General features: G+C 39.9%; 2 protein-coding genes and 2 pseudogenes across 2 annotated transcripts; 1 reads left to right on the forward strand and 3 right to left on the reverse strand.

Annotated features, from left to right (window-relative positions):
* The first annotated feature begins 3005 nt into the window (after window positions 1-3005).
* LOC133718406 (transcription initiation factor TFIID subunit 4b-like) lies at window positions 3006-4378 on the forward strand (annotated as a pseudogene).
* A 618-nt stretch (window positions 4379-4996) lies between these two features.
* LOC133716135 (DNA (cytosine-5)-methyltransferase DRM1A-like) lies at window positions 4997-6327 on the reverse strand (annotated as a pseudogene).
* On the reverse strand, window positions 6145-7229 carry LOC133718205 (DNA (cytosine-5)-methyltransferase DRM2-like). The gene is made up of 2 exons (XM_062145024.1): window positions 7062-7229; window positions 6145-6952 (listed from the first exon to the last, which is right to left on the reverse strand). The coding sequence occupies exons 1-2, from the start codon at window positions 7062-7064 to the stop codon at window positions 6353-6355; spliced, it is 603 nt and encodes a 200-aa protein (XP_062001008.1). The 5' UTR covers window positions 7065-7229; the 3' UTR covers window positions 6145-6352.
* On the reverse strand, window positions 7083-14504 carry LOC133718199 (TMV resistance protein N-like). Its single transcript, XM_062145009.1, has 9 exons — window positions 14008-14504; window positions 12617-13712; window positions 12168-12443; window positions 10942-12075; window positions 10031-10839; window positions 8337-8380; window positions 7726-7825; window positions 7368-7495; window positions 7083-7111 (listed from the first exon to the last, which is right to left on the reverse strand). Exons 1-5 carry the CDS (start codon window positions 14502-14504, stop codon window positions 10219-10221), a joined length of 3624 nt encoding a protein of 1207 aa, XP_062000993.1. The 3' UTR covers window positions 7083-7111; window positions 7368-7495; window positions 7726-7825; window positions 8337-8380; window positions 10031-10218.
* Window positions 14505-14919: the final 415 nt, after the last annotated feature.

The following is a 14919-nucleotide window of genomic DNA, read 5'->3' on the forward strand; positions in this document are numbered from 1 at the left end:
AGTACCAAATCATGTTGGAGTTTGTCCAAGTACGACGCTCCATGTGAGTGGATAATGACCATCAATAGTTTGCTAGGCATTGTAGGCGCAAAAGGATACCGGGTTGGGTAAATATACTTCCTCAAAAATAAATAAGTGATTAGCGACTTATTTATTTTGATGTCATTGAGTAGCCATAAGTGAATGGTTTATTGCATGCATAATTTAAATGGAAAAATATAGTAGAATGATCATGAGAATAAGGCAAATTGGTGACTTTGGCTCGGTGACATGCAGAGTCCAAGTGTGCGATTAATAATCAAAGTGCAATCAAGCGAAATTATATAGGTCAACGCACATGTAGGCATTAGAGCCTATACCCATCTATTGAATATAGGGGATATATACTGTGGCTACCTTAGTGAAAATTTGTGCATTATTCATGGAATACTATGATGTATGCTTGACTACCAAAACCGTGTGCATGGCAGTAAGATTGTTGCACGTATACATGATACCATATGGTAAAGGCATAGCATCAATTATTCAATTGTGATGCAAGAATAAACTTGGGCATAGAAAAGTCTAGACTTATATGCATCATGCATGTGTACATGGCAATGAAGCAAGTGGGGGTGCATGGGGTGTGTACGTGTCTACTGCCCATCATGCTGTAACCATCAATCAATATAACCAAGCTTGTGTGTCAACATTATATCAAAAGCATATAAGATAAAAAATGATTGTTCATGACAGCATGTACGGTTAGCACAGAATGTGTGTATAAAATGTATATGAGCAAATCTGTGGAGACGCTGAACCGCATATAATGCTAGGTGAACCACCTTTTGGGGAACCAATCAGCTGCCACCTAAGGTGGGCTCTAGGTGGTTCCCCAAAAGGTGGTTCACCTAGCATTACTCTATATATGCATATATAATTTGTAAACTAGAATTGTAATCTATATAATATGATATACATGTGAGGTGGCGGACATGGGGTGAAGACAGATCTCATATAGCAGCAGACAAGCAGTTGAGCCCACGCACGACTGTATAAGTCTCGGTGGGTATATACAAGCGATCTTTATGTTCAGTAAGATAGAAGGAAGTAAGAAGACATATCTTTTTGAAGTATTTGAGACCTCCAGGAAGAGAACTCAAACTGCATCTCAAATGAAAGCTGCTGGAGAGGCTCGATTCGATTCTTTGCTGAAGCAAGACCTGAGAGAGTACTGGGTGTACTGAGCAATTCCTTCTCCTTTTTTTTTTTTTTTTTGAATCCCGGAGTGTCTCTACTGCTTGGGAGAGCATGGGTTGGTGAAGCGTTGGAATGACTTGACCGGGATGTGAAGGTGGTACCGGTGAGTCTGTAAGTGGGAGCAACCAAGATGATGATGGTCGTGGTGATGGTAGCGAGACTCAGGTGGGATGCGAGAGTTGCCGGTACCATGAGGAGGAGTCGCCGACGTGAGATAAAGATACTGTTGGGAGGTGCCGGGATGAGTCACCAAGAGGGATGCCGGGCTCAGAGCTTGACCCATTGGGATTTAGAGACCGAGGTGGGTCAAGGTACAGAGATGGATCCTCCGGGATGTGCAGTGGATACCGGGCGGGGTCTCCGGATTAGGTCTCAGTGATGCCGGGTGCCGGTGTGGGTTTTAAGAGTGTTGACAGCGGTACCCGATGGTGAAGTGCTCGCGGTATGGGATGCCGGGTACCGGTATGTAGAAGAGGCATCGGTGATGCCGGGTACCGGTATGTAGTAGTATGTAGACTTGGTGGTGTAAACTGGTTTGGAAGTTCGGTACTGACGGGAACTAGATTGAGTCTAGAGGTAGTCACCGGGAGGTTGTGTTGGTCACCGGATGAAGTATTTTTGGGGAGTTCACCGGGATTCGTCATATGTGGTTCCCGGATTGAGACCCATTTGACCATGCTGTGGTTGTAACTTGAGGTGCTGATCGATCTGGGCTGGCGGGTTTTGTCATGGCATAATCCAAGAAGCGGGGTTGCTGGGTGTAGATAATTCCAGGGGAGACATGGTGCCCGTAGGGGGTTATGTGTGGTGTCGATGAACTTTGGTTGACATGGCTTGGGGATGCGACTTCTAGAAGTCCTGGACGTACTCCTAAGCGGGTGGTGATGTAGAGTAGTGTACATGTACCTTGATAGGCTGATTGGTGGTACCCGTACATGTGTGAGGTGTCCATAGTACCTCCTCAGAGGCTTGGGTGAGGTTGAGGGTGGGGTGTCCTGCATGTACCCATGTACCCGGTGACTCTTGGTACCCGATGACTCATGGTACTCGTACATGACTCTTGCTCAAGGTCGGAGGTTCATACCCAAACTTAGGGACCCTCCTTCTAGCGCCAATGTTTCTGTGTGAGAATACGGAACGGGAACTAAGTATGAGGCAAGGTAGAGAGGGACAGGGGAACTAAGTATGAGGCAAGGTAGAGAGGAACAGAGAAATGACACAAACATGTATAGTGGTTCACCTTGCCCTTGAGGCAAGGCTACGTTCACTTAGATATTCCACTATGAGTGAGGCCAAGTAGCCTTTGTAGTATACAAGTGTGGGGATCATGGATCCCATCCTCATCTAAGAAGGGGAGGACTTCCTCTTATATGTAAAGGAAGTCTCCATCTATTCTATATTTCCGATGTGGGATACAATGTACATATTGCTTCTCTTGAAGCCTCTTGGAGAGTATGGGAGGGTGGCCTCCTAGCAAGGTACCGGCCGACCTCCACCATGGCGAGGTAGCTCGGGTGTCGGTCTACCGGATGCATGTCGTAGGCGGGACCAACCATGTCGCAGGGCCCACCTAAGAGGTCGTTGCTTATGCTTGGCGGTATGTGTTATAGGCGGTATGTACATAAACGGATTTGGATTTAGGTCGATCCGATCTAAATCCGGTCCATTTACACGTCTACTTGTATATAAAACCTTTAGAATTCGGACTTGAGACCTGTTTTTGACTTTGCCTCTGTGCTTTGGGTGAGTTTTCTGCTTGTGCTCATCAAACTTTTCTCGTTAGAATATATATATTCGCAAGATCAGCTCTATTACATTCCATTTAACTCGAGCCTCAAGAAACCAAATTTCCTATAGAAATCTTGGGCAATCTTCATCAATGGGGTTTTCACCATTCTTCCCAAACCCTCTGTTTCCTCCTGTCACAAATCCTAACAAGCGTAGTGCTTCTCCGCCACCACAGCCATCAAGTAAGAAGCAAAAGGTAGCTGATGATGAGATCGACACAGATCAAGAAGGCATTGAGCAACTCCGCGACATTGTTTCGGTCAGTGGAGTCAATCTTGTGGAAGAGCAAGAGCGCATGTTGTTGCTTTCGGGGCCCAAGAAGCAGCAAGCATCTCGAAAACTTGTGCTTCAAGAAAACCAAGAAGGGCTGGTTTAGCAGAAGATTCCCTTGCAGAAAAAGTTGGCGGGAATCATGGGGAGGTGTGGTTTGAGAATTGGTGTTGACAAAGATGTGGAGAGATGCTTGTCAATGTGTGTGGAGGAGAGAATGAGGGGGATCATATGCAATTTGATTAGACAGTCGAAGCAGCGGGTTGATTGCGAAAAATCGAGACACCACACTGTTTCTACATCTGATGTGAAGCAAGAAATTATGATTCTCAACAAGAAAGCTAGGGAAGAGTTGCTGGAAAAGGCTCAGAAGCTTAATGAAGCTAAGGTTAGCACTAACCGATTTGACGGTGTTAAGGATAAACATGACGATGGAGATGACAAAATGAGGAGAAGTACAGCAGCAGCAAATGTTGATGCCCTTGCTGCTCTTGGAGGACATGACATATTGGTGAAATGGAAACTTAAGGCGGATCAGCTATCCCGGGAGAAGCGTCGAGGTGAAGATGTAAACCCCAAGGCTACATCAACTGTTGGAAGAACAATAGAAGCGGAGAAAAGGGGCGGTGTAGAAGCTATGGTGTCTGCAGCTGGGAGTGCTGTTGGAAAGTTTGGGAGGAATTGCCAAGTTATGATGATGCCTCAAACAAAGGTGGCTAGTACTCGTAGTATATCTGTCAAGGATGTGATTGCTGTTCTGGAAAAGGAACCTCAGACGTCCAAGTCTACTTTGATATATTTGCTAATGAACACTGCAGCCGGTGAATAATCTGAAACTGCTAAACACTATTGTGTATGAGAGATTCCTAGAGCTAGGGTCTTAAAACTGTTAATATCAGCTCCTCGATCTTCATTACCTGCAGAATGGCTGTTTGGAGTTCCTAGGATCAATTTCTTTAAGCAAGAAAATATGTCGCAGATACTGAGCACACATATAAGCTAGGCTTTCTGATCCTTGGGTAGATTGAGAACAAGATTTAATAGTTTCTATGCAAACATTAGTAGGATGAAAGGTGAAGTCGTGTATTTCGAATACTTTTTCTTCAAACTATTGTTATTGTTGCTTTTCCTTTCCTTTCAGTTTACCATCCTATCAAAACATATCGACTTTGAAAACCTGACATACACCTACAAGCCTATGTGTGTAGGCGCAAACAATCTCTACTTTTCTAATTAATTTCTATTCATACCTTCAGTTTTGCGGTTTTACCATATCTCAAGGAGAGAGAGAAGTAATTTTGGTTGAGGGGGGATTCAGACCCAAGAAAGAAGAGAACAGAGACATGATTCATACTAATGAACAAAATTTGGTGAACATGTTTGTACTTAATAGGACTCTTGTTTGGAATAGGTACATATTGGTATGGCCTTATAGTAGTCGTTACATTTTGTCTTTGTTCATTCAATTTGAGAGACACCAGAAATCACATCAGTTTATGAAGGCAAAACAAAGTGAAACACTTTCTAGCTTCGGCTACTATTTCTGGGCTGCATCTATTCTTTCAGCATACAGTCTCCAGATCCTCACAATGAATGAGAGAATAGTGATATAAACTATCAAGCTACGAGTTCTCAATGCCAGGGCCGACTGTCAGGAAGTCACCATAAGTCCCAGTTTCCGAGCTGACATCTGAGAAAGAAGAAATGTCAAATTGAGAGACACCAAAAGTCCTATACATGAGCTGCGATTAATAGACACAACATAATGGGCAAACAATAAGGGTGAAATGCATGTTGTGTCTGAATAGACGTAGAATAACATGCATATGGAATTACTTCCAAGTCATTTTCTTGCTGTTCCAATCTGGTATTCCCCCTGTTGGGAACTCTTCTTAGTATTTGTTTTTGCATATTGGACAACTTACATTACTGAAATGAAATTTCAATTATCTGGTTATTAATTCTTAAGATTACCCAAGGTATAAGTAGTTTCATATTTTAACTTTCAATTCATAGTAAAAGTCTCTTTTCCATGAATGGTTCACAACAGCCACTGAAAAGAGAAGCTAGAGCTAGCTTCTCATATGCATTCTTAGACAAGAGGGCTGGGAGTAGAAACTACTCAAACATGTAGCACAAGTTGGTTTCTGTTTTGAATCAGGACACAACACAGAGATTCTACATAAGCTTAGAAGGTCCCATGCTAAAACCATTGGAAGAAAAAAAGAAAGAAAAAGCACACGAGAAATGAAGAGATAACAAGTATCACTGCATATTTCGATATCATTTAAAAAAAAGAATAAGAGATCCAAAGTCAGAAGCAAAGAGATCCAATGGTTCATTCATCTAAAATATAGAGTTATACATACACTCAATTGTATCTTGCCATAATACCCTTGACCAAATCCAATATACGAAAATAGTCATAAAAAAGAGAAGACTCTTTACCCTCAAGCCCATCCCCATGGTGTCTGTTGCCACCCGCAAGATTGTTACATGGACTGCCACCAATCACCAGATCAAACCTGCCAAAGGAACTGATATAATGCTCTAAGCGGTCGGTCAGCATTCAACTTTTGCACATCAGCAAGGCAGCAAGGTGATACAAGTTCCCTCTCTGGTTTGTCTGCTCCCACCAACACCTCACAACGTTTCTTCGGAGGTAATCTCCACTGAAACAACATTCTTCATCGGGATACCAAGCTGATAAAGAGCTACCTCTGCACCACCAATCCCATAGGAGAGAGAGAGGACATTGATGCCATTGGGAAATCGATCTTTCAAAACTGACAGGTGATAAGCCACTGTATCATTCAGAAGAAGTGAAAATCTACTAATAGCAGAGAGTATGCGATAAAAGTGAAAATCTACTATAATAGAAATTGTTCAAATACGTAGTTCATGAGATAGAAACAGCAAAATATACAAATCTACTCAAAACTCTCATGCCTCAGCAGACAAAAAGTGAAAACTGAAGCAAATATAACTGCAAAGTGAAACTGTAGGAAATATAAATGCAAACGAATCCATGAGCGAATTTATTAGCAGAGAATATCTAAATGCGGCATTCATAAAGAACATAGCGACGGACACTTTCTGGTGGGATTTCGTCTTCGTTATAGTCTTTAAGAGCCTTCATGATCCTCTCAGTAATTGTTGCACTAGCAATGCAAGTCTGTAAGCAATTTAGCTTTGTCCGATCATCCCAAGTAGACCACCACCTCCTTGTCATCGGAAATGCATCAGATATAGTTTGTGGTAGAAGGGGAACGAGAGGAATTCTGTTTTTGATTGGAAGATTGTGAATATAACCCCTTTTTCTTGCAGCAGCACAAAAATACTTCGAACCAACAAACTCAGGCTTCACGTCATACAAAAAGCGGGATATTGTGCTCCAAACTCCTTTAGGAGTCAATGCCACATTCTCATAGTAAAAATAAGGAGGTCCTGTGGCTGCCTCTGGAAGACTTCTCTGGATTTGACAGAGATCAGCTGGAGTCCCAAACCCATTTATTGGATTTGGGAGATGAACTGCACCAGCATCTTCCCCTATGATCTGGTTTCCATGTCCCATAATCCTTTTCCTTTTCAGCAATGAAGATTCACAAAGTTTCCTTTTATTCTTCTCAGGATACTCACTTCGCAGATGTGTACGCTGTAAAAGTTGAATGAGCGGTCAAAATCTACCAGACATGGAATGTGTAGATAAACTGATTCTTAGCCCAGAAATTGACATTGAATATCAGCAAGAAGGACAACAATACCATCTCTTCAAGGGGAAGATGGCCACCTTCTGCCTCTGAAATTTGAGCAGCTGATATGAAATCAGTCAAATCAACAAGCAACAAGTCAATACCAGCAATGTTTGAATGAGAAAAAACAGGAGTAAGTAAAAAGAGACAGGTAACAACATAGATAGCAATGTTTGAGGATGGATGGCATCACCAACTGACTCAACTAGCAGGAAGTGGTTTATTGTCCAAGTCAAAGAAACTAGTAAACCTGGTTGGATTTCCTACTAAACAATAGATAATATTAGGAAGGAGTTTTGTGGCCCCAAAATCACTGACCTTTTTTATGCTATGAAAAACATTGTAGCCTAGTTCCACAAGATTCTCCTGCTATACAGTTCCAGTTACATGATTGTGATCCTGATTCCTGACTACCCAGAAAGGAGCCAATATATTTTTTGTATGCGCTGAAGATGAAATTAGTGTGTTAAAAGACCCTAAATGAAATTGTTCTAGTTATAATTCTGGAGTTTGGTTTGGAGCTCAGGATATGCATATACCTAAACTCCTAAAGCAAGTAAATAGCAGTTTACAGAATATCAACATAATAATAAAAAAGAATTAAAGCATAGAGATAAATCTATACAAGAGAATTCTCAAAATAAATAAATAAATATAAAAAAATAAAAGGTTATACCGCATCTTTCTATTGCCATTGAAGCCTCCAATTCATTGTACCTCATTTTAACCAGGGACATAAGTTTTGTCTCCGCCTCAGATGTAGGATCGATGGTTACCTGCAAAAATAGTTGATTAATTTTCTGTGAAGTCCACATATGTAACATGCAAGTGGAGTGGCATTGCCATGAACCAATATCCCATGTAAACTGATGTACCAGCCTATAGAATGATGAGGAAGTTCCATCAATATTGCAAAACAATATAATATCATGTGGCGTGGAGGACAGAGATTTTAATTAAAAAGGGCCAATGGCATCTACAGTATTCAAGACATTAACTCCCTGCAAGCACTGCCTACCCACCTTCACCCTAAAAGACCTGGTTTTCATTACGTTCAATCAACCTCGAAAATTGCCAACACACTAGAATTTCACAAAACGTTGTCATTAAGCATGTCATTGCCGCAACTCCACAAACTAATCATTTATTTTAGTTTCTTATTACTATTAGAATATCCTTTAATCACAACAATATAGTAAATTTCAAATTGAAGAGTGGGCACCTAAATATTAACCAGGGATTAAAAGAAATAAATGAATACAAGAACTTGAACAAAAAAACATGTACCATTTCTCTATATGTATGTTCAGCCCAGTGCAAAAGTTTCCAAGCTGTCCAAGTTAAACACAAAATGAATAAGTACCATAATAGAGAAACTTTAACCGTAAAAAGCAAGAAATAATTTAATCCTTGACTTGCATAAAATACTTTCTGAAACCAGGATTACAGAATTTTTTTGCAACTATGTAAAAGATATTCTTGAAGATTTAAGGTCTAGTAAAAGTTGTTGAGCCATGGAAAAAGGACTAAACTGTGCTATTTTGGCTGTGGCATACATATTTATCGTATGGAGATTGATGATGCAAACTCACATGGGTGCAAGATTAATCTGATGCCAGAATGAATATCAACCCAGGTACAGGTCTATCCCTAGCTAGCAGTGTCGCAGCAGAGATTTTTCAATAATTATCATAGTGTTAATAGAGGAATGATAAATACCTATAAACAAATTACATTACACAAACGAATACATATAACATAACAATTCCTCAATTAGAAAACTGTACTAGAGAGTAGAGACAGAGTAGCATAAAATTCATAGTGAGTCAGTTCATTGATTGCAAAGATACCGTCACAGGAAAAAAATACTTGGTGTCTATGGTTCACGGCAAACCAGTAAGATTATTTAAACATAAATTTCTATTCTTATAGTATCTTGAATCACTCTAAAATACATGCAACATTTTGTTTAGAAAATTTATAACTGAAATTGTGAGCATCTGAATTCACTATCACCATGACCATCGTATCTTGCAAGCGTATAAACGCTGAAATTATCTGGAAGCTACCATGCTTAAGGGAGTTTACTTTTACAAAAAGTAGACAATTATATGCATGAACAATCCACGAAGTTTATCAACTATGTCCAAATACTGTGTAAGGTAAAGGGAAACAATAATATACGAAATTGCTTCCGGCAGACAAGCTCTGGCAGATTGCCAAATTTCCTTTATAGTTTGGTATATGTTAAGTTATGAACTCCATGGCTGGAAGTCTGGAACCCAACATGAAGTTAGTGCAGCTGGATTCATCACTAGTTGAAATGCACTCATAAATGACTTTACCTTCTACCCAAAACAGTAAACAAGTTGGATTAACATCACAAATAACCCAATTGTGAAACATGATAATGTATACCTTGAACAGAATGATACGAATAAAGTGACATAATGTATGAAATCCAAGCAGTATTATAGGACTATTGTATGAGTACTCGACTCGATGATGAAATGACACAACAGCAGCATGAAATGAGCAAATAGGCAGCCCTATTATGAAGTGGAGCCGTCTGTTGAAAACAAACTCAAGAATCCGAAACAGGACAGGGCATAAATTTTCATAACTGTAACATCCATATTGAAAAAGTAGACATTTGTGTTGTACACATATCCTTGGAAACTTTTTCATATTGTTTAACCATAAATTATCAAACTATTTGGATTTCAATTCCCCATTTAGCCTCATTCTCTCTGACTTCAGAGTAAAAAAAAAAAAAGAACACTGGTCTCACCTTATTACAATACAGTGAGGCAATAATATCGGTTTATTGTAAAACTAACTACAGAGAGGCAATTCAGTTTATTGTAAAACTACTTCAATAATATCGGCTATGCAAGTAAGATTATAGTGTCATTTGGAAATAACTTGGGGAATCCACTAATATTAGGCAAAATATCGAAACTAGAGTGCTCGAGACTCACCTTACTGTAAAAGATGAAGGCAAGAGAGCTCCAGAAAGTAATTTCTGCAGAAATTCAAATGAGAGAAGGAGGCATTGTCTATTCATGATCTGCAACTCATTTCGAGTCATAGGATCAGAAAGTCCTTAACTGTGGTCTTTCAGAGTGGCCAGTGGTTGATCACTGGATCCCCTATATTTCTGCCAGTCCTACAATTCTTCAAGCGTGCAAGTTCTGCTACCAGTGCCACTGGTTTCCCCTGCAACTGGAATGCCAAAACCAATCAATATATCCGCATAATGACACATCCTACTGCTTGATTGAGTGGTTCTTTGGTTCAACTCTTGCACTTCTTGCTCATATATCAGACGGACTCCACACCCCTTCACCTTCAGACCCCGCCCTCTAGTTTCAAATAAGAACTCAAGCTGACTGCAACTGTTATGCCACCACTCTGTACCAAAGTATTTATCACGAGATACATAGAATAGCCACAGGTGATCTGATTTAACCTGGCAAAATTCTTCACTAAAGCGAAATGCAGGCTGTCTGCCATATACTTCCAATTCTCTTCCATTGAGCTTCAGGCAACATACAAGATGATGTGTTGCATTAAAAGTCCTGAATTCATCTATATAAAGCTCATCCACCGGATGGTGCTCATGGAGTAAAAAAACAGCACACAAAGCAAATCCCAAAAACCGACTGTTATTCCAATGTACAGGTAGAGATACACTTAATGAACACCCAACGCTCTGATGGCTGAACCACTCAGGAATATTACTTCCAGGAATTACAATTTGAAAAGTTTCCCTCTTATTAGAGATTCCCTGTGCAAGAAGAGATAGGTTGTTAGCTGATTAATGTCTATAATTAAGTATATGAGCGGAAACACACACACACACACACACACACACTTGGAGAGGGAGTACCTGATACATGAGTGTCCTCAGCATTTCAAATGCTATGTTATTGCATCCTTCATTGCCATTTAGATTGAAGCAATTGATGAAATTGAAATATGATCTATTTAGTCTGTTCAAATTTGATGCATCAAACAAGTATTTCAGTGAAGTACAACCATCTGCCCTTAAATCTAGTCTACTATTTGATGGAAGGTCTGACAACTCTTGAAGTCTCTTGCAATTCTCCAAGTTAAAGTTCTCAAGCTTAGAAAGCAATCGAATGCCTGAAGGAATGCGAACAAAATTGTTTCCACTTAGATTCAAGGTCACCAAAGAGGGAAAGTAACCGAATTCGTTGGCAAATGCTCCTTCACCAAGATTGCAATTACTCAGGTTCAGATAGGTTAAATTACAGAGACCAGAAATAGGCAAGCGGACACTCGTTGGCTCTGTATTCACTTTTTGAGATATAGGCAAGCGGAAACTCATTGGCTCTGTATTCACTACTTGCACCAATCCAGAAGGCAAAAACTTATTTAAAGATCCCCAAACTACTTTGCATCGATGAAAGATTGAACCTCTCACATGTTTTATGCGATCATGGGTAGGTGACATTTCTATTGCAGACCCACTATTCACATCAGTTTCCTCAAAACAGTCCATCTCCCCCAGATTTACCTGATGTTTGCCGAGTTTCAAGCATCCAGAAAGATTAAGATTTTCAACAGACTTCAATTTATTGATGGTGCTTGGAAGACAAACAAGTTTTCTGCAGTTGCTTAGATTCAATGACACAAGGCCAGTCAGCCGTTCAATTGAAACAGGCAGTTCCTCAATGGCAGTCTCATCGAGACAAAGCACCAACAAACGTTCCATATTTCCAACAAACTTGGGAATCTTCTTAACTTTTGAGCAGTTAGAAAGAATTAATGTTTCAAGAGATTCCATTTCAATTCTACTCGGCAGACTCTCGAGATTTTTGCAGTCTTTAAGATTCAGGACAATAAGCTTTTTGAGAAATCCAAGGGATTGATGGATTCTTACCAAATGAGAACATCCTTCAAGATCTAAAGTCTCAAGATTCTGAACACCTGCGAGGTCTGGGGTCTCCACAATTTTTTGAGAATGGCAGAGTTTGATGAACTTCAACTTGTCAAAATTCTGCTCATAAGATCAAAACAGTGAGCCACCACACAGAACAGACAATTTGCTACATAGAGATAAACAAGTAATCTCTTAACTAATAGCCATACCTTTGTTCCCTTCCAAAGCTGTTTAATGTTGCTGTGGCACAAGTTAAGTTCAATAAGTTCATCTGCTTCAAAAAATTTTGGGAGAGATCTTAAGGGATACCCAGTCCATTCGAGGAGTCTCAAGGAACTAGAAAGACAAGTGAGGCCTTTGGGAAGGTCCACATTACGAATATGGAGAAGACCAAGTTGAGACAAATTTGTGAAGGCTTCTGGCTTCCAATGAGCCACTCGTAATTTAGTCAACTCCATTACCATGCCTTGGATTGAATCTGTTCCCTGATAATGAAAAACAAGGAATAATAGCTCAAGTGCAGAACACAAAGAATACCAAGACATAAGTAGATGACAAGTAATTAAATCTGCCTTATTTCTTTTTTTTACACAATAATTGAAGTGCATAACAGAAATAATATATGCTTAGCTTCTTTTATTCATTATCAAACTCTTACCTTATTTTTCTTCAGCACACTGTTGATGTCTTCATGAGACCATAATCTACTACGTTTGCCTGGCTCTTTAGGAGACTGTTCACGAACAATTTCCCGGCCCAATTCTTGTAGCAAATCATGCATCCATAGTTCGTTGTTGGAGATAGTTATGAGAGATCTATCAGCAAGAACACTCAAACCAATGACAGGGTTTAGCTGGCAATAGTCTAGTATTTGTGTCACACGATCCTTATCCTTCCCCATGTAAAAGCAAGCGATATGTAGGAATATTTCTCTATCTTTTTCATCCAGTCCATCAAAACTAATCCGAAGCACCTCAATAATGCGTTTATCTGGTGTGTTCTTTAGCCTATCTATTGCACTTGCCCATTCATCAGCGCTTCTACCAAATAGAAAAGAACCTAAAACCACGAGAGCCAATGGAAGCCCCTTAGCATACCCTGTAATATTGTAGCACAGATGCAAATAATCTTCTGGTGGGGGACATTTCTTAAAAGCCTTCAAACTCAAAAGTTGAAGTGCTTCATCACAGTTTAAGCCATTAGCCTTGTACGTAGCATCAACACCATGTGCCTTTAACAACTGAAAATCTGTGGTGGTTATGATAATTCTAGTCCCTGAACCAAACCAGTTGCGACTTCCAGCCAATTTCTCTAATTGTGTCAACTGATCCACATCATCAATAACAACCAACACCTTTTTTCTACACAACCGCCTTTCTATCATAGCAGCTCCTGTGTATACATCCTCTATATTTTCAACTTTTGCCATCAGGATTCTGGAAAGAAGTTTTTCTTGTAGAGAAACTAGGCCATTGTTTTTACACATTTCTCTAACATTTGAAAGAAAGCAAATTCGGTCAAAATCCTGACAAATTTGATCATGGATAGCTCGAGCAACTGTTGTCTTACCTATGCCCCGCATGCCATGGATCCCTATAAAACGCACCCCACCAAGCTGCGGATATATGTAATTGCTTAATAAATCATCAATGCGAGAACCCATTCCTATGAAGCCCTTGTCAACACTTGAAGATGTATACACGGACTTCTTTAGTATATGGTTAACAATCTCGTCAATTAAACTTGATTCATGTCTGAGAAAATTTAGATAAAACTGTGAGTTAGAAACTTAGCAATGTAACATAAGCGGCAAAAACAATATTCGCAGTTGGCAACATTAAGTAAATGCAAAATGCTAATCCAGTGAGTCTCTCAAATTTACTGGATGTTCATTACTCTCCATTCGTATCCATCCCTCAATCAGAAAAATCAAATCCAATTTAAATCATAAAGAATAGTTCATTTTAAAAAGAAGAGATTATCCTGCTCTCAAAAGGATGGGGTTGGATATATCTATCTACTTTAGTAGTATGGAGGAAGGAGACTTACTGATAATTCTTGGAATCCCAGCCAGAAAGGTTGGCCACCTGTGTCAAAGCATCTCTCCACGCATTTAGTCTGTCCTCATTCTTCCCATAAACTTCTTCATGTGCCCTTACTTCTACTTCGGGGTCCCTTTTGAGCTCAAACCTTCCCCTTTGGTGCCGCACATCAGAAGGATCCACCTTGTAGAAGACGGGCAGGACTTGTTGGCCCATCTCTTTCATGCATTGAATAATCTTGACGAGTTCATCCAAGCACCATGACGAAGAAGCATAGTTCTCTGAGAGAATGACAATCGCAAATCTAGACTCCTCAATTGCAGCTAAAAGTTCAGGCCAAATGGATTTCCCTTTCTCAAGCTCTGCCCCATCCCAAAAGGAGAGAATTCCTTTCTGATTTAATTCAGCATACAGATTTCTGGAAAAATATTTGCGGGTATCTTTCCCCCTGAAGTTTAGAAACACATCGTATTTCCATCGACGACGAGTAGAGGTTGATGCCATCTCCTTCGGAATTGAATAAGAGTCGTCTGTTGTTGACGGAAATACTCTCTTTCTAGTCAATGGTCCGACTTGATTCCACTCTCCAGCTAAAAGGGTCCTCACATTCTACTTTATATACATCTTTCTGACAATTTTTAATTTTCCATCTCATTTGGAACCAACCCAAATGACAATTTTTACAGAACGGCCGCATCAAGGGGTCCAACAAAATTGAGCATTGTTGCAGCAGATACTTTTGATGACATTGGTTTCATCCCTGAAAACAACAAACCGGGAAAAAATAAAATACTGAGTTATATATCAATTGCACTGTTGAAAAGTCCATTGAATCCAGGCTAAGACGAGTCTAATTCAACAACAGCCACACTTGATTTGTTTCTTAATCTGTTCATAATCACCATGAATTAGTATTGCT

Source organism: Rosa rugosa, chromosome 6, assembly GCF_958449725.1.
Source record: "Rosa rugosa chromosome 6, drRosRugo1.1, whole genome shotgun sequence".
NCBI lineage: Eukaryota > Viridiplantae > Streptophyta > Magnoliopsida > Rosales > Rosaceae > Rosa > Rosa rugosa.

Bases quoted from the DNA above. Each gene is read 5' to 3' on its own strand.
- LOC133718199 (XM_062145009.1), bottom strand. From the start codon at position 14,504: ATGGCATCAACCTCTACTCGTCGTCGATGGAAATACGATGTGTTTCTA. The intron at 12,076-12,167 runs GTATGGCTATTA...TCTTATGAGCAG, and splicing joins AGCTTTGGAAGGGAACAAAG to AATTTTGACAAGTTGAAGTT. The intron at 10,840-10,941 runs GTACTCCCTCTC...CTTCTTGCACAG, and splicing joins TGAGGACACTCATGTATCAG to GGAATCTCTAATAAGAGGGA.